Source organism: Homalodisca vitripennis, chromosome 2 (genome assembly GCF_021130785.1).
Source record: "Homalodisca vitripennis isolate AUS2020 chromosome 2, UT_GWSS_2.1, whole genome shotgun sequence".
Taxonomy (NCBI): domain Eukaryota; kingdom Metazoa; phylum Arthropoda; class Insecta; order Hemiptera; family Cicadellidae; genus Homalodisca; species Homalodisca vitripennis.
Genome location: NC_060208.1, coordinates 43468483 through 43487609, shown reverse-complemented (window position 1 = coordinate 43487609; position 19127 = coordinate 43468483). Strand labels below are relative to the sequence as shown.

Here is a 19127-nt window from a genome sequence, read left to right as displayed (position 1 = left end):
ATCTTATCGTATTAAAGACTCAAGTAGGAACTTATACAATTGGAACTTGAATACTAACACACCATTATCTCCTTTTTTCATCCAAAGAGAAGATACTGTCTCTCAGACATTATCAAAATCATGGAAGGTGTACCATACGGCTTACAACTCTTAGTGTTGAGAAGGTTTAGCTATTTCCAACCATCTCACAAGGTATAATTTGGATTACAGTGGGGTCAATTTGAAGTATTTTTACTATTAGAAGGAACGTGAGGTTAGTAATTTGAAAAGATAGGCGAAAAGCAATTGTTTTAATATGTTAGACATTTATTTTGTATCACTTATAAAATCTAACTCTAAAACATACGTTTTAAAACGAGATTATTTCAACATGTCTTGGAAATATCAAGTATGTTGATACTATATTTATTTACTTTGGTACCTTAATTGGTAACAAATCGTAATTGTTGTCACTGTATTTTAATACTTTGTATTGTATTTCGACGTTCTAATATGAGAAACTTTATTGTGTAACTTTTTATATTCTTTATTTTGTCTTCTGAATAATGTTATACTATATATATATATATATATATATATATATATATATATATATATATATATATATATATATATATATATATATATATTAGAGTATAAAAGAAAATAATAATAATAATGTTCATATTGAATAAGATAACTGACAGGCCTGACAGCATAGACTATAAAAGTCAACAGTCCAGTGCAGAACTCAGTCAGTTAAAAAAAAGTTTTCGGCGTTCTGTTTTGTCGATTGGTCGGTAAGATACTAAATTGTCAATAAGAATAAACTGAAGCTACTGATTGAGTTGAGTTGTGTTGAAAAAAGTATTGTTGATCGGTGTGTGGGCGAAAAGTACACTGTGTTAGTGCTTAACAAGTTTAAAGTTTTAGCATAGAAGGATAAAATAAGTAATTCAAGATGGGCCGGCGATCAATTAACACAACTAAAAGTGGGAAATATATGAATCCTACAGACCAAGCTCGTGAGTATGCAGATCTAACCTTCAAATAATGTTTATCAAATTTGGTGCTGCTATAGGCATATTTTATTGTAAAGAAATTTTAATTAACATTGTTTTTTCGGACTTTTATTTGCCATCGAATTTTTCAATAATATACCTAATGGCTAAAAAACCGTAATCGATTTTTTATTTACATTAAATGTCTAGGCATAAATGAAAGGTATTTAGGCATCTCAATTTTGCACAAAAACTATGATTTATTTATATGTTTTTCAATTTTGCACTGTGTACCCTAAGGGGTACCCAAAAAATTAATTTTGCTTAAAAATGAACCCTTTCCACTTCGTACTATGGGATATATTAGAATGGTGGACTTGGACCAGAACGCCAAATACAGTTATATCCAAAAGCCTATTATAGATTAAGTCTCGGGTAGGGTACGATAAGCGGACCCGGTTTTTTATATTGAAAAATGTAATCATCGATACCTAATATTCGCATCTCAAATCCTAGACTATCAATCAATATAAAAGTATCTATAGTCCTCAATTACAATCATATGTTTTAAATTAAAATATGGATTTAATATTTACAGTGATGAAACAAATAACTATTATAAGCAATATTAGGAAAACTGAAGATGACCATATCTGCTCCTCTCACAGTAATGTTACAGTTGTTTCTTTCCCACAAATTTCACATAATGGATTTTTCGGTACGAGTCCAACATGTTGAAGCCACGTAAAACAACATGTCATCATCTTTCAAAGCAACGTCGTGTAGTTTTCTAAAATTGACTGCCATTTTTAATAATCAAATGTTACTTATATGTAAATTTGAAATATTACCTTACGTGTTTTATTTGAAAGTGTTTACAGCTGTTGATAGATTATTTAAGTTATTTGTTCAAAATAATTAATCATTATCGATTGATTATATCGGTGGTTATGATTAAGTAATATTGTTTGCCAATTTCGATATAAAAAACCGGTTCCGCTTATCGTACCCTACCCTACTTGGAGTTTTTTAGTTCATAAAAGGCCTTCGGAATGCCTGGTCCACGCTCAAACTACCTTCACTCTGTGGCAGGGGGAGGTGAGCAACCTTTGTCTAACTCCGACCACCCGCTTGTTAGTTCTGCTTCTCCTACAGAGCCATAACCAACCATATTTGTGGCTTGTATTACTGCTTTCTCGGTTGTCACGAGTGCACATCTACTACATATCTCATTTTTATTCTTCATTGTGTGGTAGTGCTGTAATTGGTTTTAAATATTTATCTTGTTTTATAGTAAAATGTAATTAAAGTTTTCAATTTAGTTATATTTTACAATTAAATTAAAATTTATTTAAGTTAAAATAAACAATTTTGTAGATAGTTCATTTTAATTTTTATAAATAATAACACTAATTTAAAGTAAAACGGCCTGTTTTATACTTTTTATCTTTTACCTTTTATTATTTAGTTATAATAAAAATTAGCTTTTGAATTTAAAAAAACAAAGTTCTTTTACTTGTAGGTGTTATAGGAATGTTAATTTATTAGTGGCGTGCGCAATAGTTTGAGATCATTATTATAAATTTTGGGCAGAGTATAATGTATGTGGACCGGTTTCTATTTTGAATAACTACCAATTCATATTAACATATTTAAAATTCAAAATAAGTCATATACCTACTTAAATTAATTTAATATAATACAATGCTATATCTCCCAAATAATAAAGGCATCATAACCATCAAGCAAACAATTAGGATAAGTAATAATAATAAGAACTATAAAATTTATAAAATACTGTCCATTTGGCATTGTTGATGTTAAATTGTTTATAAATTCAAAGTTTTAAAAGTAACAAGAGTAGGAATAAGGGTTTATAAGAAACAATTTTAATGATTTCATAACGTTACTATGTTTAACGTAACTCAAGTATCCTAAGCAATGGAGTAATTATAAAAAGTATTACTCTTCAAATAAACAATTTTAACTTATGTTTGTATATCTGTGTTTCTAGTCTGTACATAACATATCCATGTTAGACCTATAAGTGAATAATTTTAAAATTTAATTACATGTAATTCTAGGTCAAAAACTAATGTCTCATGTTGCTTCATACTTTTAGTTTTGCTAAAGAGTAAGAAAAGCATGATTTTTAATTATAATTAGTAATGTAACAGAGTTGTTAATAAATCCCTAGCCCCTCAGGTAAAAGGTGTTCCTTAATGGCAGTTTTAAGAGATGTGATATAGAATCCAATAAACATTGCATCACAAAAAGTTCTAACTTCGCCAGATATATTATTTTTATGAGGATGTGTATAGGCAGTCACGTCTGTAAAAAAAAAAGAATGGCTAGGTGACAAAATCGCAGTAGATTGTAAATCCCATCAAATGATACATTTGTTGATTGCGTTTATTAAAGGATGTGAAGATGGGGTATCAAACCCCGAAATTCGGATTATCTAGTATTACACGAAAAGAAGTGTATTGGATGAATAGGTATTGTAATCGTATTTATTCAACTTAAGCACTTCTGGAACCAATGTTTAAAAGAAACAGTCTATAAAGAAGGAAAGTAGAAATTCCTCATGGTTTGTAGGAGGAAAAAGTGAATCCTTGTTAGATTACTTCCTTCAATTAAATGTTATGCTTATTTTGAGTATTTTTTGTTGCATTTTTCTTTATATTAAACAGACGCATACAAAGATGGTGAGTCCTTGTTTACAACAGCCATTTTTAATACCTACTCTTGTATTGAGTGAGGTGTCTTGCAACTATTGACTTAATCCGAGTAAGAGTTAATTAAGTAAACCCATCACTAGGGAAAACAAAGTGTATATACAGTTAGAGTATGTTCCGAACCATTTAGAAGTTTTTTGCATGACTATGAAACTTGTGTTTCTCATTCACAGATCTCTTATGTTAATAATACAGTATTAAAGTGTTTATGAAGTTAGCACATTCATAGAAATTGATGTAATTGTAGTCATTATTCCCATAATGAAATATTATCAAGAAAGCTATGTTGTTTATCAAAGTTCTTGAACCTTTTAGGAGAGACAGCTTTACATGAGTGTATTACCATCTCTCACTCCGCTTCATAGAGGTGGCAAATATTGCTCCCAGCCCTTCCCGTCTTATGTTGGTGATAGTTGAGACTACAATGTCCTGTGAGGAGTCTTGTCAGACACCTTAGGTCCTCCTTAGGCTGTAGTTAAATTACCAGTAATAATTCATTGAGAAATAATAATGAAAATTAATTTATTCTGTCATAATCAAGTAGGCCTGCTTAATTATTTAAGTCAAGGGTAGTGTATTCTAAAGTTTATTTAAGGTAACACAGAATTTAAATTATGGTTTTTTAACCACCCATATTCTTTTTTTTCTTAGGACAAGAAGGTTAGAAATTGCCCCTAGTCCTCTAAGGACCATTTTGCTGCATCGGGAGTGACAGGATATTCTGGATGGGTAAAGTTGGGGTTAGGGGCGGCCTCCTATCGAGATACATGAGGAAGAATTTTGGGCACTAATCTAAAGTCATATCACCTCAAAAGAAGGGAAGGCCAGCTCTGAACCAGCCTCTCCAATCAAAGCAGGCAGGGGACGGCACACCCTTATGTTGAGGCTATCAAGAACCTTTGACATTTAGTCAACGAACCCCACCAACTCCAACAATCATCTCCTGCAAGTAGACTAGACCTATCGAATTACCCTTGCACCCCCTAATCTTGACATTTGCGTTTAGTGATGTGCTGCTTCTGGACATCCATAAGGTTGACCAGATTTAAGGGACACAATTGTTTTTTGCTGTGCCCAGTGTAGATTCAAATGGAAGGTATAAACCAGCCAGAAGTGATCCCTGTTGGGTTACCCATATTCTTAGGTACCATATTAACCACCCATATATATGTAACAAATAATTATTTATTAATTTTTTATTTGAATATATGTATTATGTTTATTATGATAATCAGATTTCGTCTGATGGATAGCCTACTTTGTAACTATGGCATATATTGTATACACAACAGCTCAAATGACAAGGATTTTCCTGTTGCAGGCAAAGAAGCAAGGAAGAAAGAGCTTAAAAAAAACAAGAGACAGAGACAAATGGTAAGAGCAGCAGTCCTGAAAGGAAAGGATCCATTGCAGTTGATTGCAGAAATGGAGAAAATCGATCAAATGGGTAAGACTTTGTGTGTAAAACAAACCTATTGTTAATGTCCATTCAATTATTCTATGGCTTATTTATATGGTGAGAATTTAAGCTCATGAAATAGTCCTAACTTTGACATCTATTGTTTTCTGTTTTTTTTTCCGGATCTTGACTAATTGTCTTAGAAGTTAGTGTTCAATCCTACAAAGTAAATGATAAGCATATTGCAAGTTTGTAACAGTGAATGGAAATTATTGTGATAATATATTTACATTATACTATTCAGTTATATAACAACTCAAAAAAGTATAATAATTTTTGTATAATAAATTACATTTATATTCATAATAAACTGAGTTTAGAGTAAAAAGGCTTAACACATTCACTGCTGCCCGAATATGTGCAGTCTTTCCCCATGTGCTGCACTCTTGATTAGTATTTATACATAATATATTTATATAATATCATGTATATATATATTAGCTATGTTATTCTCACAATATATATATACATTGATATATGATGGACGCACATGTGCGTCCATAGCACATGACCTAGAATTTTCATTGTCATATGCTGAAAGCGCATTTGTGCGTCCATGTTTATTTCACCATGACTACCAAAATTTCGTCTTTGGATATTCTATTATTAGCCAGTTTATGTAACAACTAATTACGATTGATAAAATTTTTGGTCAATAATGTAATTTTGTTCTCTTTTAAACAAAATCGTGGTATAGATTTTGTAAAATACTCGTAGTTTGACAAATGGAAAATAAAAATAAAACATTCTATAATTTACAAAAATGTATTTTATATATTTACAGTAAAATATATGTACAACGAATCCTTGAATTTGACATCTGAATTTAGGAACTGGCGCTTCATTTGTGGTATTCCGTAAAACATGCCAAACATAGTCCGGGATAGCCGGGACAAGCTAGGCAGTGATAAATTGTATCCATCCTTTTGCCCTTTGATTTGCAGTTCCTACACTTCTTCCTCATCGTTTTGCCATTATTTCCTGAAATTAAAGAGTTTATGCAACATGCTATAAAAAATGCTATCAAAGTTATGAACAAAGTGGGTTTATTTACAGTAATATGGTACATGGTAATATGGTACTAATTTGCTTATTGCTAATTGTAAATTATATAAATGTATCTTACCTTTTTGACATTTAGATGGGAAATGATCCTTTTCCTTGGGGCTTAGAGCTAAAGCTAAGCGGGGTTTATTGGCCAATAGAGCTTTGATAACAACAAGTCTGTAATCATACAGAGTCATTTTCGTGCCAATAGCATATTTATTGCAAAGCAAATATCCATTTATTATCATCATCTGCAGGTAGTGTACAAAAAGCTTTTTGTACCAATGCAATGTTTTACGCTCACAGGGATAGTAGGCCATCAATTGATCCTTTCTATCTACCCCTGACATGTATGTATTGTATTTAATTATGGGCAAAGGTTTTTGCACTCTAGCTCCACGTTTGTTTGTTGTATCAGTAAGTTCATTGCTGTGTTCAGTAGAAATATACATCACTGTCCTCTTGTCTTGCCATTTTCCTACCATAACATGGTCCTCAGAGTACTGAGCAATGGTTTCTCCTTTCCGCAACTTCTTCTTTATAACATCTGGAGGGTTCAGTTGCCGGTTTGCTTGCAAGGTTTCTGTGCAGTATATGCCCTTTTCTAGAAGAGATTTTGACAGGTCATGGGAAATGTAGAAATTGTCCATGTAAATTGCATGGCCATTGTTTTCTTTCCCCTCTACCAAGTTCTTCACCACTTTACTAGTATGACCTTTGCCACCCAATTCGTCTTGTTGGCCAGTATAAATCAGAGTGTTGAGGACGATTCCATTTGGCTCAGTGAGGGTATAAATTTTTATACCATACTTGTGGCGTTTATTCTTTATGTACTCTCTAAAAAACAAACGTCCTCGCCACAGTACCATAGCCTCGTCTAGGCTAAGTTCCTTTCCCGGATAGTACACATTTTTCATTTTGTCATTAAAATGATCAACAATCATTCGAATCTTGAAAAGCCGGTCATCATTTTCTTCATTGTTGTTGCAGAAATGTAAGCAACGCAAAATTATCAAGAAACGATCACGACTCATGTAGTCAGGAATGATATTTTTGAACAATTGATCTGTTTTCCAATAATCATATATACGTGGAATGATGATATTTCCCATGTGAAGGAGTAATCCTAGAAAAACCTTGAATTCATTCACTGTCTTGTCCTTCCATTTATGTATACGTGAATGTACTGCCAAGTCTGCATTAGTGAAAAAAACTTCAGAGGCATAATTGTTTGTCATGTCAATAATCTTTTGCATGAAATCCTCATCAGCTATCAAATTAAAATAATCAATAGGTGTGCCATCCCCTGGCAAAGGTACAAGTAGTTCATTTGGTCTGGTATGGTGTAAATTAGCAATAGCACAGCCAACAACCTAACGAACAAGTTTGCATTACCCATAATTCCACGAAACTGTCAGCTGGATATTTGAAAATGGCGGACAACCACGACGCTGCACGAAGCGCGCAAGTGCGCCTGCAGCACATCGGGCGAGCATACGCCAAGCACGCATGTGCGTCCGCAGCAGTGAACGTGTTAAGTCAATATATTTTAATTGGTTATACATTATTCCTGTTACAATTTTCCATACCAAAACCATTATAAGATTAGTTGCATTAGTTGAATCTATATTGATTGCTGAAATTACATTTTCATTATCTAACATTAGTATTCACTTTTTTTACAGTTTGTAAAATTGTTGATGTTTTATAAGTGCATTACATTTTTTGTGTTGTTGGATAGTAGTGTAGCAAATTATCCCATTTTATAGACAACTTTTGAGATTTTTCAACCACTCTACTGTTTTAGTGTTTTTGTAATTTATGTCTCAATTTGTGGGTAATTAGTTAAATTTTGTTCACAGAGTATAATGTGATGCAACCATCTCCTCTGAATGAAAAGGTCCTGAAGGACAAAAGGAAGAAGTTACGAGACACATTCGATAGGGTCATGAAGATTTACGTAAGTAGATTATTGCTTAAATGCTGTTAACAAATGTTGATTGAAATGAAGATTTATTTTAGGATTATGAAATGGCTAATGGCTTCTCACAAGCTATTTTAGTATTACTAAAAGGTTTTCCAATATAGTTTAAAGCTTTCGAAGTTGAAGAAAAGTTGAACTGGTGTATATGATTCAAATTTGTAAAATTTTAAATTGCACAATTTAACCATACAAACACTTTGAAAAGGTCAGGAAATTAAAAAATGTGTTGATCTCCCCTCTATAATGCACGGTACAGTAAAATGCAATTATATAGATCAGTTAGAATAAGACTAAATATTAAATAAATAACTGGGTCTTGTAAAAAAGAAATGAAGAAAATTACCAAACTAATTTATGAAGTAAGATCATTTTATTGATAAATCATCCTGGAAATCTTATGTATATCTATGAAAGTATTGTGCATTTGCAGTTACATCTCTATTTGAGGGAAAGTCACAAATTATTACCATTAAACCAACTGTAAACGAAAATTAATGTTAAAATGCTTTACAAATAAGGTACAATATACTGAAATTAGATTAATTAAAATATTGTTATTTCTTTACCGAGAAGTGTAATATTGTTTTATTAATACTTAGAGTAAACTTTACATATATTGCAATTATAACAGTGAAAATATTAATGAAAATAAATATCATTAATATTGACTAATGTTCCCATGCAAAAGATTACAAACATTTTTCATTATTTCTGGATGAATTTTGTATAATGTACTACCATATCAAGATATATATATCTTTATATAAATTGAATGCACTTCTAGCTCATTTAATCCTCCTCATGTTTCATTATTTTTCATACTAAAAGAATAAGTTTAAAAATTAAAAATGTAACATTTTAGAAAAACCTTAATGTATTTATTGTATTGTAAGTAGAAGTCACTGATTAAATCCAGATTTAAAAGTACAATCACATTTAGTTTTAATAAAGATTTATAATAAATATGCTAAAATATAAAAGAAAAAACTTAACCTTGGAACTAGGGGTAAAATTCCTTTAAATGGTGAAGTGTTTTTTGTACCATGGACTTTGCCTTATATATACACTTTATTATCATATGTATAATATAAAATATATTATATTATATTAAGAAATACAGCAACAAATAAAAATGTCTTGAAAGTTCTCGTTGTTTTGAATGTATTAAAAAAATTTACAAACAACATAAATTAATAAGACGATTTAAATTAGAATACATTTAATATTCTCATTGATGTATAGTAATCTTAAAAGTATATATAGGTATTAATAATTTTATTTTTTTCAGATAAAAGAGGATCCAGACAAATGGGAAGAGTTGAAACGTGCTGAAGCAGATTACGAAAAGCGCAGATTTGCACTCAGCACGTACTGTGAGGCAGTGAGGCATGCACAGCAAGTACAGGTGAGAATAAATTTTTTGTATCACTGAACAATGGCAAATGTCCAGAAAAATCGTGTTTCTTTCACAATCCTTTCATTGTCAAAAACAAACTTCAAACAAAGGTGAAATAGTTGTAATTTATATTTACATACATACACATTAATAGTGAGAATTTAAAAGTAAATACATTTTGAGTTTTTAACATTAAATAAGTAGGTAAGCCACTTTGGATTAAATAGTTGCCAAATGCTTATAGTTGTGGGAATTTGTGTATGCCAATTTGAGAATTGATTAAGTATTTCTCTTCAATTGTATAGTTTTTAAATAAAACATTTTGAAAATAGATTTTTTGTGATTTATTATGTACTTCATTTTTGACTCAATAGAGTAATATTTTAGTGTTAGTTTTTAAACAACTATTACATTTTAATTGATTTGTTTTTTACATTCTTGTTGTACTTAAAAACTCAATATTTTAATAACCTTGTAAGAAGAAATTTTTACATATTCTGATAATCTTATGTACGTTTTAATGATGTTCTCACTTCTCCATTATAAATGCAGTCAACATAAGTCATGAAATAGCAGTGTAAGGCCTTGTTTAGTAAAGCACTGAATTTGTCTTTGTTGGAAAAAAGGGAATTCATAGCTTATTTTTAAGGCAAAATAACTGCTCAAAAATAAGACAATTATAATAAAAAATTATATAGGATCAGAATTTATTGTTTGTATTATAAAAAACACCTCTTTATTACAGAAATTCTTTCTCGTACTAAGTATATTTTCATTTATGGATTAAAATAAATAGTAAATATGTTTATTTGTTAACATTTAAAAGTTTTGTTTTAATATTTTGTTAAATTTGACCACAAAACAAATGAACTTAGTCTGATGAGTATCAGCATTTTAAAATATCCTGTTGAGTAAAGGCTCAATTATTATTAATCAATTTGTAGATTTAAATTTCTGCTGATTGAATATTTTATAAAAACTGGCTTAATTTTAACTTTTGTTTGTAAGTTTTGTAAAAGTAATGTTTATTGATTTAGAAAATTATGATTTTTACGAGATAAATATGAAGTTATTGACACATGAGTATTTTCTCAGTTTCTTTGTAGAGATAATTTAGAGACCTCTTAGCTTGGATTTTAGTTCAGTTAGTTATTTGACATCAGGTGGATGACATTCCATTGCCCATCAATGAGAGCATAGCTGCGCTGGCGGGCCTCACGTCACAGATCCCTCTACCCGCCGACATGCCCTTGCCTCTCAACATTCCAGTGCCGCCAGTTCTGTTGTCTCAGCTTAACCTGCCTGCCGCTCCCCAGGGTATCCTCAGGAAACGATCAGCATACAGGTTAGTTTTCCTGGTTATCACTTGTTTAACCCTTTGGAGACTAACCTCCAAATCATTGGAAGGAATGCGATAGAGATTATATTTAAACACAGAGTAGTTATATGTATCTTATATTTTATATCTGACACATTTTCCCATCTACTAAATCTTTACATTGTTATTTTCCAGTTAGAACACCTAGTTACTGTGTTAGGGATTAGCCCTTGATGTGGTTTTCTGTGCACGTTACATAGACTTATTGCAGTATCCTATACAAACGTATACAGTAATAATCTGCCATGTAGTCGTTGGTACTACCCAGAATTAATCTTCAAAATCACAAAAACAATCTTCTTCACAAAATCATTCAAAGTGTAAAGATAATTTTATCATATAGTAAGTTGTTTACCACGGTTTTAAGATGATCAATTTGTTATATATTATTTACGCTACTATACAGAATGTCCATCCTAACTGTGACACCATTAATTGATATCTCAAAATCATTTTATTACAAGTGTTGATATGGAATAACATTCTAAAACTTTTTTTATTATACGTTTTTACATGCTTAAGAGCCATTGTGTGAATAAATTCAAACTTATTGTTAAGTGAACTATTATGTATTGTGTTTAAAATCATTAATAAAAAATTAGTAAAAAAAATAAATCATCAAATTTAATCAACCAACATTAAAATTGAATACTAAGAAAATAACCATAGTAGTCAACAAATGTTAAATTGTATAAGGATGGCGTTCATGGTCTATTCTAGAGTTGGTTAACCTTGTACACAGTTTTTGTGGTTCTAACAGATAGAAAATATACAAATTGTATTGTTGAATTGAACAAATGTTTTTTTCAAAATAATATATTTATTTATTGAGTTGTAGACTCTTGGAGCAATTGGAAATTCTTTAAATATTATTAAATATTAATAAAAACACTACTTTTCCAAATTGTTTATTATTTCGGGCGAGGCCTTTCAAAACCAAAGGTTTCATCTTCAGGCAACTCCACGCCAACAAGTGGAGTTGCCTGAAGATGAAACCTTTGGTTTTGAAAGGCCTCGCCCGAAATAATAAACAATTTGGAAAAGTAGTGTTTTTATTAATATTTAATAATATTTATTGAGTGTTGAGTGTTATCTGTGTAGTCCGCCACCGAGAGCTAGGAGTCCCCCAGGGTGTCCCCCTGGTGTTCCCCCTGATCTGCTCAGTGAGGATGAGAAGGATGACAGTTCGGACGAGGATGATGATGACGAGAAAGGTAAAACTGAAGTTTACAAGTAGGTTACTCAAGTGCTTGAATTATATTCAGGAATAGAAAGAGAGAGGTCCTTAAAACATAGTTTTATATTCCAGAAGTCAGGCATTGTATAGTAATAGTTTTTATTAAGGTATTTACTACAGTTTTACATTTAACTTTAGTTAGAAATTTAAAAAAATGTATCACCTTCAGAACAATTATCGGGAAACAATTTATTTGCTTTGTACTTCTGAACTCAACTGACTGCAAATTTAAAACTGTGAGTGATTTTCACACTGCTTAAGGGTAAATAGTCTAGACATACATAAATTTGTATCACATTGAAAATAATATTTGTACAAGAAATGAATGTAACTATAAGAATAAGTAACTGATGAAACTCTTTAACGGAAAAATATTCAATATGTAGGATCTTTGTTATTTAATTCATTAGGTCCCTATATTTATTTATACGAACATCCATGATCCAATTCATATGAACAAGCATCATTAATTACATTAGCATGTAATAACTGCAAAACTCACAGCCTGTATGATGGTTGTGGCTTAATCTTTTATGCCCATACATTTATTCTCAATTTCCAAGAAATGATCCTTTGTGTTGCATTAATACTTGGCCCTTAAATTGATTCTTTTTTTAAATAAGAATTAATTTTGTTCTGTACTTTTAGTTAAATATTGAAAGTTTATAACAAAGCTTTGCAAGTTTGTACAAATGTTTTAGTCCATATGTAAAATTAGTTTGACTTATATTATTTATTTTTATTATTACTAGGTCATCAGATTATGGTAAACAATTTTAAGACTCTGTATGTTTAATCCCTGTGGGAATTGTGGTCATGGCTTTAGACTAAAATGTGCTTGATGTTTGATACCAGAAGACCATTTGATTGATGAGAAATCAGAACGGCGCAATATCCGGTTTGCAGACAGCAGTGACAGCGAGGGAGATGAACCGCCCGGCACTCGGACTACCTCACTGCAGCAGCGTATGTTGGCTCTAGCAGGGCACAATTTGGATAGCTTCATGAAGGAGGTCAGTCTAATCTTATCACTGTGACCATCGTACATGTCATTTTTATAATAAATGTTTAATTTCAGTTTTGGAAAATTCTCCAGCTTGCTATCATTGGCCATGTCAGAATATTGTCAGATTTTAGATTGATTCTTTGAAAGCTGTCAACAAAGTTGAAGTTGATTCAAATGATACCTAATCAACTTGCTGTCTTTTCACATTTGACTCCTGTTGTCTCCTTGGACAGGCATATTAAAATGATCCCCTTTTAACCCATTGCGGATCGTGAAAACGGCGCGCGCGCGGGCCTTAGAGTACGAATTAATCCGTATTACAACTCAGCACCCGCAGTGTTTGCACGCCTACCTGCCTGCTTAGCGCGCTCGCTAATTATACATGTTTTGTTTGTTTATGTTGTTATTTATGTTATATAAACATTATACAGATCATATTAGACAAGTATATTATACTAGAAGTATATTCAAGTATATTCATAAATATCCTCGGAAGCACTACTTTGAGCGTTTTTATTTATATTGAAATGATGTTGAAATAGAGTTTCCACATCCGGTGGTGTCCCAGGAACAATGTCTGAAATAGTCTGAACATCTGAATCATGGTCACTAGCCCGCTCGTCACTGTCAACATTAGTATCCGCGTAATTATGAAAACGTGGACAAATACACGTGATAGAACCGTCTCCATCCTCAATAACACTATCGATATCACTTTCGTCACTTCCACTTTCTAATAATAGTCTATCTAATTCAGATGATCGTAAATCGTCACCCATTTTATTTACGTACGCGCACACGAGGCAAAGGAAAATCGAACGCCACGACTGTACGCCTCAGACAAGCAATTTGTCGCAAATAATAACGTTATTGACCGATAACGAGGGGAGTGTTTGTGGACGAGTACCAGAGATAAGATAGGAAGCCAGTCCAGGAAAACTGAGTATAAATATCTCCGAGGCTTATAACAGCGATAAGCGTTCAAAACAAATGAGTCATTCATACCACGTCATCCGCGTGAGGGTCACGTCATTGTGCTTTTGGTCCACGCCTCGCTCCGCGACACCCTCACGTCGTTGATCCGCAATGGGTTAACAGAATCCCAGAACTATACTGATTATTAATAGCTCCTCAAGAATTAGGTTGTCCTTCATAACTCATCTACCTAATATTATAACTGGGTTTTCAACATTATTTCAGATTGAAGATGTGCAGAAGAAGCGAACAGCTGAGAGAAATGAAGGCGACAGGATGACGCAGATGATGGACCCTGTTCCTTTACCAGTACCACCTCCAGGTGTGTGGTTTATTATTAGGCTATTGTTAAATTGTAAAGTTTTATTATGATAACTTAACAATGAGACAATAATGTTCAGTTCAAAGGAAGACGATCAGCAGACTGATGACTGTGATAGAGAAGTAAAGTGGGTGGCAGAAAGAGATACACTAAACCTTCAATTATCCATGAGTGTGTCAAACTTATTGTGGTTTAACCCTTTGAAGATCAAGGGCTAAGCTGTCAGCCTGAGCATTTTTTTCTTATGGTCCACTGAACCAATTGTTGGCCTCTGAGTGAAAAGCCATGGGTTGATTCATCTGTCCACTTGGGTATCAGTAATTTGGGCCTTGCATTTATTCAGTTTATCAATTTATAGTAATAAGACTAAGCAATTCAAACACTACTTAACCTCTCTTGGACAATAGTCATGACGAAGAACCTGGCATAAAAGTCTAAGCACCTCCAACTGCTTTATCACTACTCTTTGTTTTGGAATTGCTAATTGAACTGACTGTTCAATAAATAATTTCCTGATTCTGTGAATGATATGCTTCAAGTCATAGACCAAACGGTTTACCAATCTTTCCATTGGCAGTAATTTAGTAATTTTTCATCATGATTCCTTCTTACTGTTGCTACTATCTTACAAAATTATTGCTATTTATAACTTGATGCAACTATAATGTGATACTGTATTAGGATATAAAATGTAGCAGGATATAGAAAGCATAACTTATTGGAAATACTTATTTGGTTCCTATCTTGGGCTGAACAACTTTTTGTCAATATTGCCAACCTTACTCATTGCATGTTCCCATTCATCCTGAATTTGTAAGTTTCTGCCATCAATTAGTGTGGGTTTTAAGTTTGGAATTTAAGTCTTTTAGATCAAAAATGGTAGTAACAAAGGAGGAAAATTATAACTAAAACACTGGTTTTGTTTGTTATTTTAAATTGATTGTCTTTTCCAGCACCACCTATGGGTGTGCCTCCTCCTTTGATGTTCCGGCCACCACCACTTGGAATTCGGCTTCCCCCCGGACCTCCACCTGGCCGCCCCACCCTGCCGCCAGGGCCTCCACCAGGACGACCTCCAACATTGCCACCAGGGCCTCCACCCGGTCTCCCTCCCAGGCTCATGGGCATTCGCCTCCCCCCCGGACCTCCACCTGGTATGCCAGCTGGACTACGTCCCATGCTAAGGCTTCCGACTGGAATACCACTACCTATGGCACCGCCTCCACTTCTTCCTAGCGCTGCAACCCCCAATGTGGTCTCTGCCGCTCCCCAGCTCATCAACCGTGGAAAGGATGACAAATCGGAACAGAAAGGGGCGACGATCGAGGCTAAAGCCCAACTCAAGTATGTTGTTTAAGTGTGTTTTTAATATTTATTAATATAACTTATGTCTTTTATGAGGTATCATTGGATATACCAAGGGGCTTATTTCTATTTACAAGATTTTGACAACAAGAAACTAATTCAGTCATATTATTGAATGTATTTTTAATTATTTTTTTATTGTTATAACTCTTGTAATGTGTAAAAAATTGTAAATGCTACAATAAAACAAAGTTGAATATTATTTACTAGGCTAAATAATTAATTGATGATAATTTTTGCAGGAACCTCAGTGTGGATGTTACGAGATTTGTCCCGACAGCTTTGAGAGTCAAGAGAACAGAAGACCCCAAAGTGAAGACCCAGACCATCGCGGCAGATCATGCCAAGCAAGAAGCCAAACCCACCGTTTCAAAGGACGATGCTTACATGCAGTTCATGAGGGAGATGGAGGGCCTTTTGTAATATATTGTATATAAGTTTATAGTGCTTTTAAGTATAATTAATAAACACTTTTTTGTGTTTTTTATTAAATTTGTTGTCTGTGTTATTCGTCTGATTTTGTCCTATTGTTTCATTCCATTTTACAAAGTTTATTCTTTGAAGGTAAATAAATATATATTAGTTATTTTCCTTCCTCATCATGGTTGAGTGATTTAAACGATTTAAAGATGGCTGTGAAGACATGAGTGATGACACACGGATTGGCAGACCATCGACATCAAAAACTGATGATAACATCGAAAAGATCAGTAACCTTGTTCTACAAAATTGTTAATTATCTATCAAAGTGTTCCGATACCCTACAAGAGCATGTAAGGAGAAAACTGAACGATTTGTGGAAAAAAGTCATGGATTCTCCACCAGGACACTTGCTCACAAAGGTTTGTCCGTGAAGACGTTTTTGTCCAAACACAACATCCCCATCTTAGATCATTCACTCGACTGAGCCATCTTTGAGTTTTTTGTTACCTAAAGTCAAGCCAGTTTTGAAAGGAACAACAAGATTTGATTCTATTGAAGCAGTAAAAAAAGCAACAAAAGTCATGACATATGGTAATGGAAAAAGATGTGCAGTACTGTTAAGCACAGTGAAAACTTTGCATGAAGCGGTGTAAAGGGGGTAACATCAAATTGTAAATATCTGTACGAAAAATTTGTTTTCAGTCTTAGTTCGGTTATATTCTAACCACACCTCGTATAGATAGCTTCTTCATGTTTACAGTTACAAGTACACACAATTACTGTTCCTTCCTCCAAACTCCTTGTATGGATCAACAAATAAATTATAAGCAATAAAAAATTAGATTAATATACTTTTCTTTAAAAAAGTAATTATGATAAAATCTTAAACTTATCACAAAGATTACTACTAAAACTAAAGTGAAACTATCAGAATCTCTGTCAGACAAGGTTAAGCATGCAAGAAAATTAACTGAAAGAACGTGGCAAATGAATGCACCAAAGCCATATTTGGCAAAAAGTTGTGTCAGAAATTCTAACACACTGAAGACTCAGTACCAAACTCAAAAAGAGCAACAACAAAAACACAATACGTAAGAGATACATTTACTCTACACACCACAGTAATTACGTGGAGGTCAGCAGACGTTTTCAACTATCTGCTATTTGAACTGCTGGCAAAAATGAATCATTATGGCTTTGGAGGAGGAGCAATTGAATAGGTATACTCATACTTAGCAGACAAAATGCAAGTTACAAAGTTAAAGGGTGAGATATCAACTGCTCTTAAGAGTGGTAGGGAGGTGTAGCTCAAGGGAGCTGCTTGGGGCCTATATTTTTCAACCTGTATACATCAGATTTTCTAACTTGTGACCACAGCTGTACGCCAAATTTATACACTGATGATTGCCAGCTGGATTTGTCCTATGATCCTGAGTTATTTCAGGATGCCATTTTCCAAATTAACAATGACCTTAAAAAGATCTTGTCTCTAAAAAAGTGTTCTGTGTTACAGATACCACTACAAAACCACATAAAAGATCCTCAGTGAGAGTGACTTAGAGGCCATTCTTGGTAGTGAAAGCCAATCAATATGTGATAAGTTCAAAACTCTGTCATTTTAGACATTGACCTCTCTTATGCAGACCACTTCTTAGAATCTCCAACACGCTATTGGTAGGCGGCTGAGGGGTTTGTATCGGTTTAGAGGTATCTCATGCAGTCTTTAGTCTTATCAAGGTTTTTATTATTGTTACCCTGCCTATGGAAACAGTATCGCAAGGCACAACGCTCAGAGAATTAAAAAACTCCAAAACAACGCTGAGGTATGTGTTCTCTCTGAGACAGAATGGTCATGTGTCACAGTATCGTGATAACTTACAAAGTCATACCACTCACCAATTATATTTTTCTTAGCTTAACACACAACAATCCAACCTTCAGACATGTATCTGTTTCCAAAACGAGATGGACCGATTGCTCATAAGGATGCAGCAGGCCACACATCTGCGATCTAGCGGAAAAACAAACAATTACATGATTGTTAGCGTCAAGCGCCAGCAACAAGTAATGCTTGGGCAGGATCCGCAAAAGGTTAAAAATTATAATAATGGAATAAAAAAACTTCTGAAGGAAGGAACTGAAAATATCAAATATGCAGGGAGCCCCAGTATCTGAGTGAGAAACTACAGTATCGGGGTGAGGTCAGCCGTGACTGGAAGCTTCACTTCCATAGAGTAAGGCTTAAGTTGAGGCAATAGATTTTCCTATTTTGGGCCGACATTGTATAATGACCTCCCTGGTTTCCTGAAGTCTCTTTCCACTAGTTGTTTTAAAGAGAATGTAAAAGACGCGGTTAGAAATTAAGATTCCACTTGAGTTGTCCTGAAAACCACTTTGTAACTGAAGAACGCTTGTAAATAAAAGCCTTTTTATCCATTTATTATTTGCTGATGGCAATAATAAAGGCAATAGAAATCTTGTTATCTTTTTAAATCGTGTATCAGTATCAATTCTAATAAGACTTGTCATTCTCAATCATGACACTTGGACTGGCTCTCTATAGCCCAAGAGCCAATTTTCATTGTATAGACACAACCTGACTTTCCTCAACATTGGTAGAGAAATTTCCCAAAAAAAAAAGAAATCAATCATCAGTTGCACTGATTTTGGTGGAAATCGAAATGGGCGGATGTCAAAGTGGTTAAATATATGAAATGATATTTTTCTCATATAAATTTTCCTTAGTTAAGCATACTTAAAACCAACCATCAGACATGTAAATTAATGTTAAATCAGCATCAGTGAACTATATACAAG

At 33.2% G+C, this 19127-nt stretch overlaps 1 protein-coding gene across 1 annotated transcript; it reads left to right on the top strand.

Annotated features, from left to right (window-relative positions):
- Positions 1-809: 809 nt before the first annotated feature.
- Positions 810-16379, top strand: LOC124353855 (WW domain-binding protein 11-like). The gene is made up of 10 exons (XM_046803882.1): positions 810-1004; positions 5040-5165; positions 8087-8184; positions 9497-9613; positions 10768-10949; positions 12084-12196; positions 13075-13232; positions 14426-14522; positions 15476-15866; positions 16130-16379. The coding sequence occupies exons 1-10, from the start codon at positions 941-943 to the stop codon at positions 16308-16310; spliced, it is 1527 nt and encodes a 508-aa protein (XP_046659838.1). The 5' UTR covers positions 810-940; the 3' UTR covers positions 16311-16379.
- The last annotated feature ends 2748 nt before the right edge of the window (positions 16380-19127 follow it).